A 16,076-nucleotide genomic window follows, 5' to 3' on the forward strand; every position below is an offset into this window, starting at 1 on the left:
CGCTGCAACACGCTAAAGTAATTCTGCAACCCGCCTTTCCTCAGTTTGGATTTATTTCCCCCCATGTGCGTAATCGGATGAAGTCCTGATTTATTCAGAACTTCATTCGTAATCGGATGAAGTTCTGATGTATTCAGAACTTCATCCGATTACAAATTACATGAAATGGAATCTTTAGAAATTAAAAGTTTCTCCACAGAAAGTAGCCAACTTTGTTGAATGGACGAGTCCCTAAAGGAAATTTTACTAACTTTCTGACTGATCTGTTTGTTATTTACGCCAGCCAGGTGATTTCTCGTTTATAATTAAAAATTTTTTTATTCTTTATTGCATAATATTTCATTTCAGTTTATTATTTTTATTTTCAGTTTTTAATCATATCAGATCTTATGCTTTTTCGGCGCGTTGTCAAATACGTAAGTGACGAGAACGGGCACTTATGTCCCGCCGCATATAATAGCTCGACTCAATTGCCTATATTGAAATTTTATAATTGGTATTTTAGAAAGATTTATGGTGCCATTTGAGGATTTTTTTCCCTTCCCATTAAATCTGGGGTTATATAAATGGAAATGTGTTTCAAATGTTTGGTCATTACTTGATAACGAAAGGCAGACCGAAATCAAAAATTTTGTGTAAATTTCGTTGGCCCATGGAAGGTTTTTTAAGCACAATTTCGATTCCATAGCCCCTTCCAACAAGATGGCTGTCATTCTCTGAGTTACACCTGTCTTTTATAAAATGTTTGTTATAGGAATAGTAGAGCATCCTGAAAAAAAATCTGCACTTAAAATGCTATTAAATAGCAATTTCCAAATAAATTAAGGAGCATATTTTTGAGTTTTCAACTAATAGTGTTCTGAAGATGGAAGGCACAAGACTTGATCTTTCCATGTTCTCGCAGAAAATAAAGGGCGTATATAAATAACTAAGCAATGTGGTCCTCACAGAACTCCTCCTATTCACATGGGCCTATTTATGTAAGGCAAGTTTTTCTGCTGTGATAGAATTAAGAACAAAATTAAGAATTCTACTTCTCCGAAAAATTATTTAATTGTGGCCCTTACTGTTTAAAATCTAGGTTTGAAAATTTGATTTCATCCAAACAAGCACAGAGTTTGCAATGAATGAATTATAATTTTCTTTTAATTGTATTAATCACTGTTCCCTGATTTTTGTATAAATATAATTTTTTTTTTTTTTTTTTTTTGAAAAATAGGTATTTTGAAAAAAAAAAAAAAAAGGCGGAGAAGTAAAGTATTAGTAACATTAAACTGAGAAGGTGAATGCTATGAATTCTACATATTAATTTAACTTTGTATTATGTATTGTGTACTTCCAACACTATTTATATTATTTGTTTTTGTGTGTGTGTGTGTGTGTGTGTGTGTGTGTGTGTGTGATTTACAAGTCTCCAACATATGTAAAGCTCTTAGCCTGTGATGAGTTATGGCTGTGATGAGTTATGTTGTCTGGCTATGTAATATAGCAAGCAGTAAAAATGATTTTCTTTTGTTTTTTTATTTCTTGTGTAGGATTTGAAGGGCATTCTGATTGACATATTTTTATTTCGATCTGTTATTTTGAGACATGATACCTATTATAAAATTCTTTCCATTAAGGATCATTCTGGTTAGTCTGATTTAAATTGCGTGTGGAGGCTGAGGGGAGGGCAAAATCAGCATCCTTATGGGGCCAGTTTTACTTCCCTTTGCTATTTTAAAACAAGATGAGTGTCACTCAGATTATAAGTTCAATTCATTTAGAATTCTTGTATTTACACTCACTCGCTTCCAAAGAAATTTACAGTACATGTGAGTAGATCATGGCGGGGGTAGAATACTAGTATATTCTGAAAGGGATATTTTTATTCCAGTCTGTTATCTTTTGAAATAAGATTAAGATGGCCTACATTATTTGCAATGTAAATGAATTTTCTGTTTATACTCCGGCATGACAACCAAGTCAGTAGAGTTTACAATAAATCGTCAATACAAATATTAGTAGTCACGGGTTTGAACCCTGGTCCACTCAAGGAATGCATGCTATGCACTCTCGCTCTGGTAAGTAGGCTCCATTGGTTCTGTTTAGAATGCTTTGTTTACATACTCAATAATTCAGCTAATTTTTTTTTTTTTTGTGCTTTTGATATGTTTGAGTGATTTAAATTATTTACTTACAAATTTTTGTCTTACATGTTTTGTTTAATGTTTAGCGTGTTAAAGAAAGGCGGCACTATACAGAAGACTGTTTACAAGATGAAGAAATTGAAGGAAGGAGAATGTTTTCAGTGGAAGAAAAACTTACAAGTGATCAATTTGGATTTCACTTTGTTGACGAGATGAAAGGAGAAGGTATGTATTGTCTACATAAAAAAAAAAAAAACTAGGGGGGGGGTGCCTATAAGCACCTTCTTCTTTTTCATGAATTTTTTTCCTGATTTTTCATAAATATTTTAAAATAATCCAAGGAATATGCCTTAACCTAATTTTATATATTAATTAAAATTAACCTGTATATTTTGAGAAGTCATTTTTGGCTCTTAATTCATTTATTAAAATAATACTTTTTTTTTTTTTTTTTTTGCAGACTTCAACCTAAAGTACATACAGGAACATGGATTTGAAAGTCCTGTGGTATTTAAAGAAAAAAGTGGACTAGGCATGACAAGGTATATTATTTATTTATTAATTAAGTTTGAAATGTGCATATTGAATTTGATCATAGACATTTGCTGTATGACAGTACTCAACAATCCATTTCCAACAATACATACATCCATTTCCCCCACAACAAGATGGGGGAAATGGATGTATGAGTAAACATGCTGACATTTATTTACAGTTCTGAAGCGATAACCATAAGAAATTCATAACAGAGTATTTGCTCTGTATGATGATGATTGATACACAAAAAACATATTATAGAGTGGTCAAGAAAGTTTTGAGAAGAAAAGAGAAAGGCTGTGTAATTTAGGACAGCCCTACCATTTAGAATTTACTAAATTGGTTTAAATTTTGGAATTGCAAGATTGTAGTAGATGCATAAAGGCCAGATAATATTTATAACTTGGGAAGTGCCCACTCTGTTCATTATCTTATGGTAAAGCTCCAGCTGACTGGTTTATAAGATTAATAAAATAAGAAATTGCAAATGCGATTACCGTTTGAACACTAACACTATCACGATGGGGACCAAGAATTTTTGAACAAATTGTTGCAGGAGATGGGTATTCATGCCATTCTGAATGAAAGAAATGTCAAGGTCACTATTTTCATTGGCTGTTTTGACCTTTTGCTGTTAGATATCAGAGAATCTAATGCTATTATTAACTGTGTCTCTCTCCCATTATCTTATGGTAAAGCCATAAGATAATGGGAGAATAGATGTGCAGAGAATAGATGTGCAGAGAATGGGAGAATAGATGTGCACCTCTTCTCCTGGTGGGTTCCACACTGCCAGCTAACATATCCCACCCCCAGAATGGGATGGGCAGTTTGACCTTCTTACCGGATTTGACAATACATAGACCTGACAACCTCACCGACAAAGATATACTGTGGCTTTGTTGCCGACACGCCACTTGGCAATCTGAACTGGGTACTCTAACCCAGTAGTAGTAGTGGCATGTGATGCAAGAAAGCAAGTGTATGAGCTTATGCAGCATCAGCAAAAAAAAAAAAAAATAAATAAAACAATAACCATTGCCTCCAAATGCCTGTCCAGTTCCTCCTTAAATTTATTTAACCTATCAACTTCCACAACGACAGATGGAAGTTTGTTCCAGCAATTACCCACCCGCTAGCTAAAGGCAAATTTCTGCACATCTATTCTACAAATGTCTTTTCTTAATTTGAATTTATGCCCCCTTAGGTTCGTAATCTGAACAAGTAAAGATCCAATCAGAATTCAGCGTTCTCAACCCATTCAAGGCCTTATACACCTCAACCAGATCACCGCTCAGGTGCCTGGCCTCCAGCCACTGCAATTTGCAGAACTTAAGCCTCTCTTGGTAAGCGACTCCCTTTATTCCCCTCACCAATCTTGTTGCTCTTCTCTGTACATGCTCAAGCAAATCTACATCCTTCCTAAAATGAGGCCTCCAGACCTGTACGCAGTACTCAAGGCGTGGCCTGACCATTGCCTTATACAGAGGGACAATCACCTCCTTTTCCCTGCTAGCAAAATTCCTATATATCATTGACAAAACCCCATGACCTTCCCTGGCAGCCTGTCTGCATTGCTCAGAAAACTTCATATCTGACTGCACAATTACTCCCAGGTCTTTTTCATTTTCTACCACCTTAAATGTAGTACCACACAGTTGGTACGTTTCTCCGAGGTTACTTCTACCCATATGCAGTACTTTGCATTTGTCCAGGTTAAACTTCAGTTGCCACTTCTTAGCCCATCTGCCCAAATTATCTAGATCCTGTTGCAATAGCACACTGCCATTACTGTCATTAACAACCCTGCCAACCTTTGTATCATCTGCAAACTTCGACACAGTCTGATATACCTTCATCAATATTATTGATAAATATACAAAACAACAGGCGCCTCCGTAGCCAGGTGGGAAGGAGCAGCAGTGCGTAGCACACGCTTCTTGATTAGACCGGGGTTTGAGCCCGTCACCACCAAATACGGAGGATGCGGAAAGGTTAAGGAATGACCACCGCATATCCTGGAGCAATATGGCCTTAGTTGCTAATGCTCCTAAAAACCAAACAACAACAACAAAACAACAGAGGACCCAACACCGAACCCTGCTGTTGTTGTTTGGTTTTTCGGAGCATTAGCAACAAGGCCATATTGCTCTGACCGAACCCTGTGGGACTCCACTAATAACATTAGTCCACGAAGAGCAGCACCCATTAATTACCACCCTCTGTCTTCGCCCACTCAACCATCCTTTTATCCATTGTAGCAACTTACCCTTAATACCATTCTGCTCCAATTTGTACAATAGTCTTCCATGCGCAACAGTGTCAAAAGCTTTCCTGAAATCCAAATATATGATATCAAAATTATTTTTTTGTATCCAGTTCCTTTGTAACCACATCATAATATCCTATCAAATTTGTCAGACAAGACTTTCCCTTAACAAACCCATGCTGTGTCTGAATTATTGCTGCAGTCTTGTCTAGATGATCCTGCAATGCATCTTTAACCAGTGACTACACCATTTTACCCGGAACAGAAGTTAAACTAACTGGTCTGTAATTACTGGTGTCGCCCTTCGATCCCCCTTTGTGAATTGGGGATACATTTGCACATATCCAGTCCGTGGGGACCTCCCCCGAGTCCAAGGATGCTCTCATAATTATGGCTAAGGGTTTGCTTAGTTGCTTTGCTGCCTCCTTTAATATAACTGGATAGATCCGATCCACCCCAGGTGCTTTTCTTATGTTTAACTTCAACAATTTCTCCTCCACTTTGCTCTCAGTTATTACAAAATCATTAAGTATCCTGCTACAATTTGATAACCTTCTGCCATTTTCAAACCTTAATAACTCCTCGTGTGAATGCTCATGCAAAATACTCATTCAGTTTGTTTGTTATCTGACTTTATTCAAACTAGCCACTTCCACAACAACAGATGGAAGTTTGTTCCAACAATCAACTACCCACTGGCTAAAGGCAAACCTCTACACATCTGCCCTTCAACCATCCTTCGTCATTTTGAATTCATTCTCACTCGTGTGTAGTCTGAGCAAGAGGAAGAATGCCATCAGCATTGTGCTTGCTAACTCCATTGAAAGCCTTAAACAAGTCAATCAGATCACCTTGCAGGTGCCTGGTCTCCAGATGCTGCAATTTGCAGAACTGAAGACTTTCTTGATAAAAGCACCTTTTGCCTTTCTCTGCACCAATCTCATTGCCTTTCTCTGCACTCGTTCCAACAGGTCTACATCCTTCCTAAAATAAAGCCTCCGTACCTGTATGCAGTATTCAAGATGTGGCCTAACCATTGCCGTGTACAATCAGATAATCACCTTGTTATCCCTGCTAGTAAAGTTCCTGTATGTCTTTGACAAAACCCCATGAGCTGTCCTGGCAGGCTCTCTGCATTGTTCAGAGAACATCACATGACTGAACAGTTACCACCAAGTCTTTTTTTCATTTTCTGCTACCTGTATGCAGTACCTCGCATTTGTCAATTTTAAACTCAACTGTCATTTCTCAGCCCATCTGCCTAATTTTTTTAGGTCTTGGTGCAGTAGCTTACCCTGATTACTGTCATTAATCACCCTTCCAACCTTTGTATTGTCTTTAGACTTAGACATTAAGTCTGGTATACCTTCATCAATTATTGTTAATAAATACCAAAAACAATGGGCCCAGCACTGAACCCTGGGGGGGGGGTCTCCATTGATAATATTAGTCTATGAAGAGCAGTGTCCATTAATAGCCACTCTGGCTTTTCCCACTCCGTTTATCCAAAGCAGTAACTTGCCCTTAATGCTACACTGCTCCAATTTGTACAGCAGTCTTTTATGGGCAAAATTATCAAAGCTTTTTTGAAATCCAAGTATATGATATCAGAATTATTTTTTAATTCTAATATCATATACTTCATAGTAGTATCTAATCAGATTGCATCATAGTAGTATCTAATTAGATTGGCCATACAAGATCGCCCTTTAACAAATCCATGCTGTGAGTGCAGTGTAATTGCATTTCTGTCTAGATGGTTCTGCATGTTTCCCCTCCTGTGATAGTAACAGAGCTTGGGTGTAGGACTCTTTAGAAACAGCTACATTATTTGCAATTTTACCCAAACTAAGTAATGTAATTTTTAATTGAATAGCATTAGCATCAGTAGAGGCATATGATGCAAGAAAGCAAGCTTATGCAGCATCAGCCAAAAAAACCCCCTCCCATTTCATCCCTCCATTCGTTCCAAATGCCTGTCCAGTTCAGCCTTAAATTTATTTAGGCTATTAGCTTCCACAACAAAAGATGAAAGCCTGTTCCACCAATCAACTACCTGCTGGCTAAAGGCAAATTTGCTCACATCTATTCTACAACTATCTTTCCTCAATTTGAAACTGTTTCCCCTCAAGTTCATAGTCTGTGCAAGAGCAAGAATCCCATCAGCATTCAGCTTGTTCAACCCATTCAAGTTCTTATTCACCTCAATCAGATCATCTCGCAGGTGCCTACTCTCCTGTAGAACTTAATTTGCAGAACTTAATCCTTTCTTGGTAAGAGAACCCCTTTGTTCCCTTCACCAATCTTGTTGCCCTTCTTTGTACTTGTTCTAGCAACTCTGAATACGGTGTTTCCTATATTCTGTCTATCTTGTGAACTCCTCTGACCGTTTGGTCGTCCCCGATTATAAACAGAAAATTTATTTATTTATTACATCCTTCCTAATATGAGGCCTCCAGATCTGTACACAGTACTCTAGGTGTGGCCTGACCATTAACTTGTATAACAGGATAATCATCTCCCTGTCCCTGCTAGCACAATTCCTATATATCATTGACAAGACTCCATGACCTGCCCTGACAGCCTGTCTGCACTGCTCAGCAAACCTCATATTTCACTGCACAATTACCCCAAAGTCTTTTTCACTTTCTACTTCCCTGAAGATAAACGTACCACACAGTTGGTACGTTTATCTTCGGTTATTGCTACCCATATGCAGTACTTTGCATTTGTCAATGTTAAACTTCAGTTGCCACTTCTCAGCCTATTTACCCAACTTATCTAGATCCAGTTGGAGTAGCATACTGTCTTTACTGTTATTAACAACCCTGCCAACCTTTGTATCATTTGCAAACTTGGACATTAATCCTGATATACCACAAAGTTATAACAGGATGTCCATGAAGAGCAGTGTCCATTGATTACCACTCTCTGTCGTTTCCCACTCAACCATCCCTTTATCCATTGTTAGCAGCTTACCCATAATGTCATACCTCTCCAATTTGTACAGCAGTCTTTCATGTGCAACAGTTTAAAAATCTTTCCTGAAATCCAAGTATATGATATCAAAATTATTTTTGGCATTCAGTTCCTTTGTGACCACATCATAATATCCTATCAAATTGGTCAGACAAGACCTCCCTTTAACAAACCCATGCTATGTCTTAACTATTACTGCAGTCTTGTCTAGATGATCTTGCAATGCTTCTTTAACCAGTGATTCCATTATTTTCTCCCGAACACAAGTTAAATTAACAGGTCTGTAGTTACTTGTCACCTTTTGTGAACCTCCTTTGTGAATTGGTGATACATTTGCATGCCTCCAGTCCATGCAGACCTCCCCTGAGTCCAAAGAAGCTCACATAATTATGGCTAAGGGTTTGCTTACTTCCTTTGCTGCTTCCTTTAATATAACTGGATAGATCCCATCCACCCCAGGTGTCTTCCTTATATATAACTTCAACAATTTCTCCTCCACTTTTCTCTCAGTTATTACAAAATCACTGAGCTCCTTGTTAGCATTGGTAAACTTCTGGCACTCCCCTGATTGAATAACTCCTCATGTGTGAATGTAGATGCAAAATACTTATTCAGTTTATCAGCTACCTGAGCATGATCAATAGTCAACCCATCTATGTTAAGTGGTCCAATCTGATTCATCCCTTTCCTTCTAGAGTTTACATAAGTAAAGAACTGTTTGCTGTTTTTCTTTGCATCCTTTGCCAAAGATTTCTCGTAATCTTCCTTCGCCTACCTATCCTCCTTTGTGACTGGATTACAGACTAGTTTATACCTGCCATATTGTTCTGTGTCACCTGATACTTTATATGCATCCCACACATTCTTCTTCTCTGCCACAAGCCTCATTAATTCATTTGACATCCATTTAGGCCTAAACCTTGAACAGTATTTCTTAGTTGGAATGAAAATCCTAGTAACCTCAAAATTAAGTCCCTGAAGGTTTCCCATTTAGAATTCAACATTGGTAACATCATCAGTTGATCCAACTGTACAGAATTTAAAACTGTTTGAGACCTCTGTAATCACCTTTTATGAAAGCAGAAGCCCTTCCCTTTAGCCTTGATGATAATTACATCTTAAAGTAATTCATACATCAGTACATTGTGATCACTGTCACCCAGTGGTTCCTTTATCTGCAAATTCTTAATGCATGAATAATCACTGCTGATAATCAGATCAAGAGTATTACTACCTCTGGTTGCCTCTCGAACATGTTGCTGTAGAAAACAGTCATCCAATAAATCCACAAAAGTCTTGCTGTGTGAGTGACCAATCCACAAATTCCAGTCAGTATCTGGAAAGTTAAAATCCCCCATTATAAGACATTCTGATTTACTGGCCCACTCTATTTATCTGCACAATTGCTCATTATACTCATCAGATTCATTAGACCTATAACACACAGCTACTTTCATTTTTCCTTTCTCAGTGCTTATTTCACACCAAACAGACTCAACACTGCATTGTCTACCAACATCAATTGGATGCACTTCCTTAGATTTTGTGTGTTTCTTAACTAATAGCATAACCCCTCCTCCCTTCTTGTCCTGTCTATCCTTCCTGTACACATTGTACTCCCCAAATTCCAATTCTGCACTGCTTATGTCTGTGTGACACCACGTCTCTGATATCTGAACAATATCTGCCTTTGATGTCTTGACTAGCTCTTCAAGCTCATCAAATTTATTAACTTTACTCCTAGCATTGGTGTACATGCAAGTATACATGCACCTGTTCCTACTCTTAGTTACCCTAACACAGCCCATGTATTTACTTGTTCCACTATGACTCCCAGCATAACATCACATAATATGTGAATCTATTATTCATTAAAACCTTCAAATGCACTGTTGCGACAGGTTTTGGAAGTATTTTGTCTCATCAGACAGTTAGCAACCTTGTGCTGAGTGGTGAATAAGCCCATGCTCTGTCATTGTTAAAGAAGGGGCAGCATTGCTCCCAGCAGTAAACTCCTTGATGTGGGCATGTGTGCATGGTGAGGTGACCTCCCAGTGATGTTGCTGGTTCCCCAGAGTACCTTCACTGAGTTCCATTGCCTATGGCCTTGGTTCCATGCTGCCACCTTTCATTTGAAATTTTTTCACTGTAGGAATCTGGTATTTTTGCTGTATGCTGCAACTGATGGTAATGTGGAAAGGAGGATCCTGGGATCCTGGTAATGGAGGAGCGTCTGCTTCAACACCACTTTGGCCCCTGCTTTGACAAGGCAGGTAGTCCTGGGATGTCTCGCCCAAGATAAATCGGTTAGTGGATTCACCTACAAGGATCAACTGTGTCAATTCCACGTCCGTACTCGTATTTTTCAAGAGGAGGATTCAAGCTGGCAAGGTTGCTGGCATGGTATCTGGGTAGCCTTGGTGTCTCATTCCTAGCATTATTTGTCAGGTAGTGGGTATCCCATTTTGCCTCTAATCAAAATTTTTCTACTAGGACCCCAAAATGGTTCCTATCAAGTACTAATATAGCTGACAGTAATATCACCAATGCAGAAAAATTGCCCAGAATAGAAGAAGAACCAGGACCTACACTACACTTCCTGGTAATTCATTCCACCATTGAAAAATCATTGGGATGTCACTGCCCTTCTTTATTCAGAAGGTTCCGGAAGGGTTGGCAGGGTAGCTGAAATGGTTACATTCTGGTGATATTTGAATAGAAACCAAACATGAATAGCATTCAGAAGAGCTTCTTGAGGCCACCTCTATCAGGAGAATTCCCATTACAGTTACCCCTTGTAAGACTATATTCATCTTGTGGCATGATCTCTGAGTGGGATATTATGGAAGTTTCAGAGGAAGAGATTACTTCTGAACTTAAGCTCAAGGAGTGACAGCTGTAAAGGGAATATTTGTGCATAGGGACGGGAATCTAGTACCCACTAAAAATCTCATCCTTACTTTCAACTTGCCAACATCTCCTAATTCCATCACAGCTGGGTACCTGCACTGCCCATCAAGGTTATACATACCAGATCCCTTAAGATGCTTCAAATGTCAAAAATATAGGTCATTCATTTGTATTGCCTTCTTTCCTATAGGTGAGGCTCTAGAAATAGTCAAAATCATTGTAGGAAACCTGTCAGTGAGGAGACAAAAGTGATGTGAGTTTGATAGTTTTGCCCCTTCCTGTTTCAGGCTGTGTTATTTTACTTCATGTCAAGTTCTCTGTTTAATGTTTTCTACTCTATATAAGAGGTCTTTCTTGAGAGTTGTGCTTTTTTTTTTTTTTGTTAATCCCTAAATTAAAACTGTATGCAAGTTAAGATGTACAAGTCCTGAGACATTGATAGCGTTTGGTCTATTCTGTTTGTGTCTTACTCAGAAGTGTAGCTAGCTTTCTGGTGCTCTTGGCAAATTCGTGGCTACGCGTCTTTGTACGATAATTAGTAAAACCACCGTAAAAAGGCGCATAAATAAAATTATCATAATAAATAATAATAGGTACAGTCTGACCTTTTGTTTAACAAGCTTCTTTATATCAGATTTTTCTATTGAGTGAATTTTTTTGAATTCCTCTTCGCAATTACATTTAAAATAGTGTTTGTAGAACAAAGAAAATTTTCTGTATGAGATTATGTGGTTAACGGATTATGAGAGACTTAACTGGGTACACATTTTTCGTCCCTCTCGCCTTCAAGAAATTTAGGTAACAGTGCTGTTGCTAAGCTCAATGGTAATCTCTTTGTCTTAAAAGATTACCATCGGCAACTTAGTTGTACCCATAAAACCTATCCAACTTCCTGTCCTACATTTGATTGGACACTGTGGTTACAAAGGAGCTAGAGGCAAAAAATAATTTTGATGTGATACACATGGATTTCAAGAAAGCTTTTTATACTGTTGCACATGGAACAAATTGGAGCAGTATGGTATTAAGGGCAAATTGCTACAATGGATAAAAGGGTGGTTGAGTGGGAGGCGACAGAGAGTAGTAACCAATGGATGCTGCTCTTTGTGGAATAATATTATTAGTGGAGTTCCCCAGGGTGCGGTATTGGGCCCAAAGTTGTTTTGTATATTTATCAATGATATCATGGAAGGTATATTAGGCTTAATGTCCAAGTATGCAGATAATACAATGGATAGCAGAGTTGTTAATGACAGTAATGGCAGTGTGCTACTGCAACAGGATCTAGAAAATTTGGGCAAATGGGTTAAGATGTGGCAACTGAAGTTTAAAATGCAAAGTACTGCATATGGATAGAAAAGGAACCCCAGAGAAACGTACCAACTGTGTGGTATTACACTTAGGCTGAAAATGAAAATGAAAAAAGAAAATGAAAAAAGACCTAGGAGTAAATGTGCAGTCAATTATGAAGTTTTTCTGAACAGTGCAGACAGGCTGCCTCTGAAAACATGCCATTTGGCAAAAATTAATTTTTACCTCGCCCTCTGCTCTCATCCTGATGCAACATCTAGCGGTGCCATTTCGTCAGCTAGCCCTCGGGTGTCGAAATAGCTTGACACGGAACTGATATGGTCTGTTAGTGGTGTCCCTCTGATACCCTTAGCACCTGCCCCAATGCCAAGGCGTTCCTATGCCACTGGTCTTACTGTCTCATGCCTGCAAACTATTCTGCTATTTTCAACTCTTTATCTCTTGAGATATTGCCTTTTTTATTTCTGCCTTTTTCAACTCTCTTGAGATATTGAGTTCCTAGATTAAATAATGTAATGAAACAATGTTAGATTGGGTTCTTTTCTATCTCTAAGTTATCAAATCTTCCATATCAGAAAGTGCTATTTCTGCCGGAAGAACTGCCGTGATTAACCCCTACTCTTTTAAAAAAATATATTACCTGTTTCTTTGACAGTAGGGTTCAAGGTATGTCTTTCATGGCAAAAGTTGATATTGTAGAGAGCTGTAATCTTTTAAGGGCATGAAACGTTTTGTGCACATTGGTACTCATGATATAAAGGATAGAAGCAATGGGAGAAAAAGTTGTGAGTTAGGGTTAAATGTGAAAGTGTAGCTGCAATTTTGCCCAGACATTGTTAGGAGAGAGTACATGCTGAGAGTCTTGTCAATAATTCATGTATTTGTATTTCTTGTGCAGCAGGTCCTTGTTATCCAAGGATAATTGGTTCAAGAAAATTCCACTTAAAACGGATCAAATTTTCGTAATGTGTATTATGAACTCGTACTTAGTAAAAAATGGATTGAAGGAACTGAAAAAAATGAGAGAATTATTTTATTAGATATTTTTATTATAATATGTTGAATAATGTAAGATTAAGTAAAGTTTATTGAAGTTGCACTATTTTTCAGTTTTACGAGTAAAAAATGAATCCAAAATTGTCTAAATATTTTTTTTCAGATAAAATTGTGTTATAGCATTTAGTTATGTCTTTAACTTTGCACTTAACTTTTGCTGCATGATCATGAAGAGGGTCATTCTCACAAAAATATTCAAGTTGGTTAGTTTTCTCAAGGCTTCCTTTAATTCATAAATTTACAAATCCTCGTAACTGCAGGGACTCGGATAATGAATATTTGGATACTGGGGACCCCTGTATTAACAATCAATTTCGTGCATTTCAGCCTCGGAGTGACTGTAAGGCTCATAGGGTAGAATTTTTCTCTATATTGTCTGTACTTGTTAACATGAGAGACTTTTTTTTTCAGGAAAGAGGTACACATTAACTAAAATGTGTGCAAGAATATTTGCTGATGCTATCAACACAGTGTTTGGTGGGCTGGAAAACTATGGGGCTACACAGACTAATAGAGTAACAGCAGCTGCAGCCAGAGGTGAAAGTAATTCTTGCTGCTTCGATAGTTATATGCAGCAGCATGGAAAGCAGGGTATCTGGTATTACGACTTGCAATGCCTGCTGGAGGTCCTCGTGGGACAAGCAAATAAATGAGCTGCATTCAAGTTACTAACAATGACAAAAACAGGTGCATGTACACATATGCTAGTAGTTTAGTAAACAAATTTGATAAATTTAAATTACTGTATATGTCATGCAAATTGAATAGATATTTTACATCTACACTAAAAGGACAGAATTCATGCGGTTCCTGGGCAACATGATGCTGTTACTCTTCTCACTAGTGGAAAAACCCACTGCTTGGAAAGTGTATAGGTACACTGCATGGCTATATTCACATAGACAGTAATTCGATGTCAGTATTGATAAACATCGTGAGTTAACCACCTTTGAAAGAGGGATGATAGTGGGTGCCTAGCGCATACGTCACTCTATCGCGGAGTTGGTACTGAAATTGCACTATCCCCGTTCGAAAGTATCAAGAGTGTATCGGGAACATGCCATTTCAGGAATAACATCTCATCATGGACAGCACAGTGGGCGGAGAAAAGTGGTGGTTGATTGTGGTCATCGATGTATGTCTTGCATTGTTTCAGCCAACTGGAGAGTGACAGTGGCACAAATCACTGCCAATTTCAACAAGGGAGGTGCCAGAAATGTCTCCACCAAGACCATCAGGTAATCATTAGCTGCAGTAAGTTATGGGAGCCACTGACCCACCATAGTCCCATTGCTAACACCATGACACAGAACTCTACGCCTCAACTGGACAAAACAACATTGACACTGGACCTCGGATGATTGGAGACGGGTCACCTGGTCCGATGAGTCCCATTTCTAGTTATTTCGAGCGGACAGATGGGTACATATCTGGCGGAAATCGCACAATGCTATGCACCCGTCATGTCACCAAGGAACTGTTCAGGCAGGTGGATGGTCTGGGGTGTGTTCAACTGGCACACTTTGGGACCTCTGATATGTCTATATGCATCTCTGAATGGTCCAGGTTACTTGTTCATCCTTGCAGACCATCCTGCATCCTTTCATGGTTATGGTGCACTCACAGGCAATGGACTATTCCAATAGGACAGTGGCCTCCACAGAGTAATGGTGAGTAGAACCTGGTTTGAAGAGCTTCCACAGATTTTACCACCATGGAATGGTCTCCCTGTTCAACGGACATGAACCCTCTGGAGCATCTTTGGGATCCTGTGAAAATATCCGTTCAAGCTTTGGATCCTCCACCCAAGAATCGACGGAATTATGGACAGCAGTGAATCAAGCATGGATGGAAATACCTGTGGAATGCTTTTGTGAACTAGTGGACTCAATGCCTTGCAGTGTGACTACCCTTACCTGGGTGTAAGGTGGGCTTACCCGTTACTAGGTAGGTATCCCATGATTTCTGTCCACTCAGTGTACACATGAGAGGAATTTTTTAGGAATAGGGATAGTAGTAGTAATGGCAAATGATGCAAGAAAGCAAGCTTATACAGCATCAGCCAAAAAAAAAAAAAAAAATTCGCCCATCCGTACCCTCCAAGAATTTGTCTAGTTCTCCTTTGAATGGCCCCATACAAAGGGATAATCATCTTATCCCTGCTAGCATAGTTTTCTGGCACATGTCTGCACTGCTCAGAAAATTTCATGCCTGACTGCACAATTACCCCCAGGTCTTTTTCATTCTCCACTACCCTGAATGTAGTACCACACAGTTGATAAGTTACTCTGGGGTTACTGCTACCCATGTGCAGTACCTTGCATTTGTCAGTGTTAAACTTCAACTGCTATTTCTCAGCCCATCGACCCAATTTTCCTAGATCTGGACCCAACACTGAACCTTGGGGAACTCTGCTAATAATATTATTCCACAAAGAGCAGTGCCCATCGATAACCACTCTCTGTCTTCCACTTTCCTTTCCATTTTCGCAAAGTCAATGCGAGAAGTATATCAAATTCTCACAGGGAGCTAAATGAATTTTTGATAACTGATAGGAAAGTTTTAGAGAAAGTGTTGAAGTTAAAAGTAAATAAGGCATCTGGCACAAATGAGATCTATTCATTTATATGAAGAGACAAGAGGTAAACAAACATTTAGCCTTAATTTTGAGAGCATCCTTGGATTTCGGAAATTCCTAGTATTGGTGATATGCAAATATCACAAAGGAAGTTCCCCATTTCACAAAGGAAGATCAAAAGTAGGCATTGCAGGGATGAATATTGATCTACTGGAACAGGTGTAGAGAAGGACGAGATTGGAGAAGGGAACAAAAGAGTGGTCTTTAGCATTAAAATCAAAAGAAGTGCATCCTGTTGATATAGATA

The 16,076-nt window shown here is 38.6% G+C and overlaps 1 protein-coding gene across 2 annotated transcripts in view; it reads left to right on the plus strand.

The window, feature by feature from the left end:
- The window catches only part of LOC150089008 (lysine-specific demethylase 2A-like), a 413,108-nt gene that overhangs the window by 236,459 nt on the left and 160,573 nt on the right, over positions 1-16,076 (plus strand). For both annotated transcript variants that reach the window (XM_090369764.1, XM_090369765.1), the window contains exons 2-3: positions 2,216-2,354; positions 2,590-2,671. In XM_090369764.1, coding sequence (XP_090225890.1) covers positions 2,216-2,354; positions 2,590-2,671 — 221 coding nt within the window. The remainder of the gene's footprint in view (positions 1-2,215; positions 2,355-2,589; positions 2,672-16,076) is intronic.

Source organism: Mastigoproctus giganteus, chromosome 3 (assembly GCF_048544385.1).
Source record: "Mastigoproctus giganteus isolate SK-2022 chromosome 3, ASM4854438v1, whole genome shotgun sequence".
NCBI lineage: Eukaryota > Metazoa > Arthropoda > Arachnida > Uropygi > Thelyphonidae > Mastigoproctus > Mastigoproctus giganteus.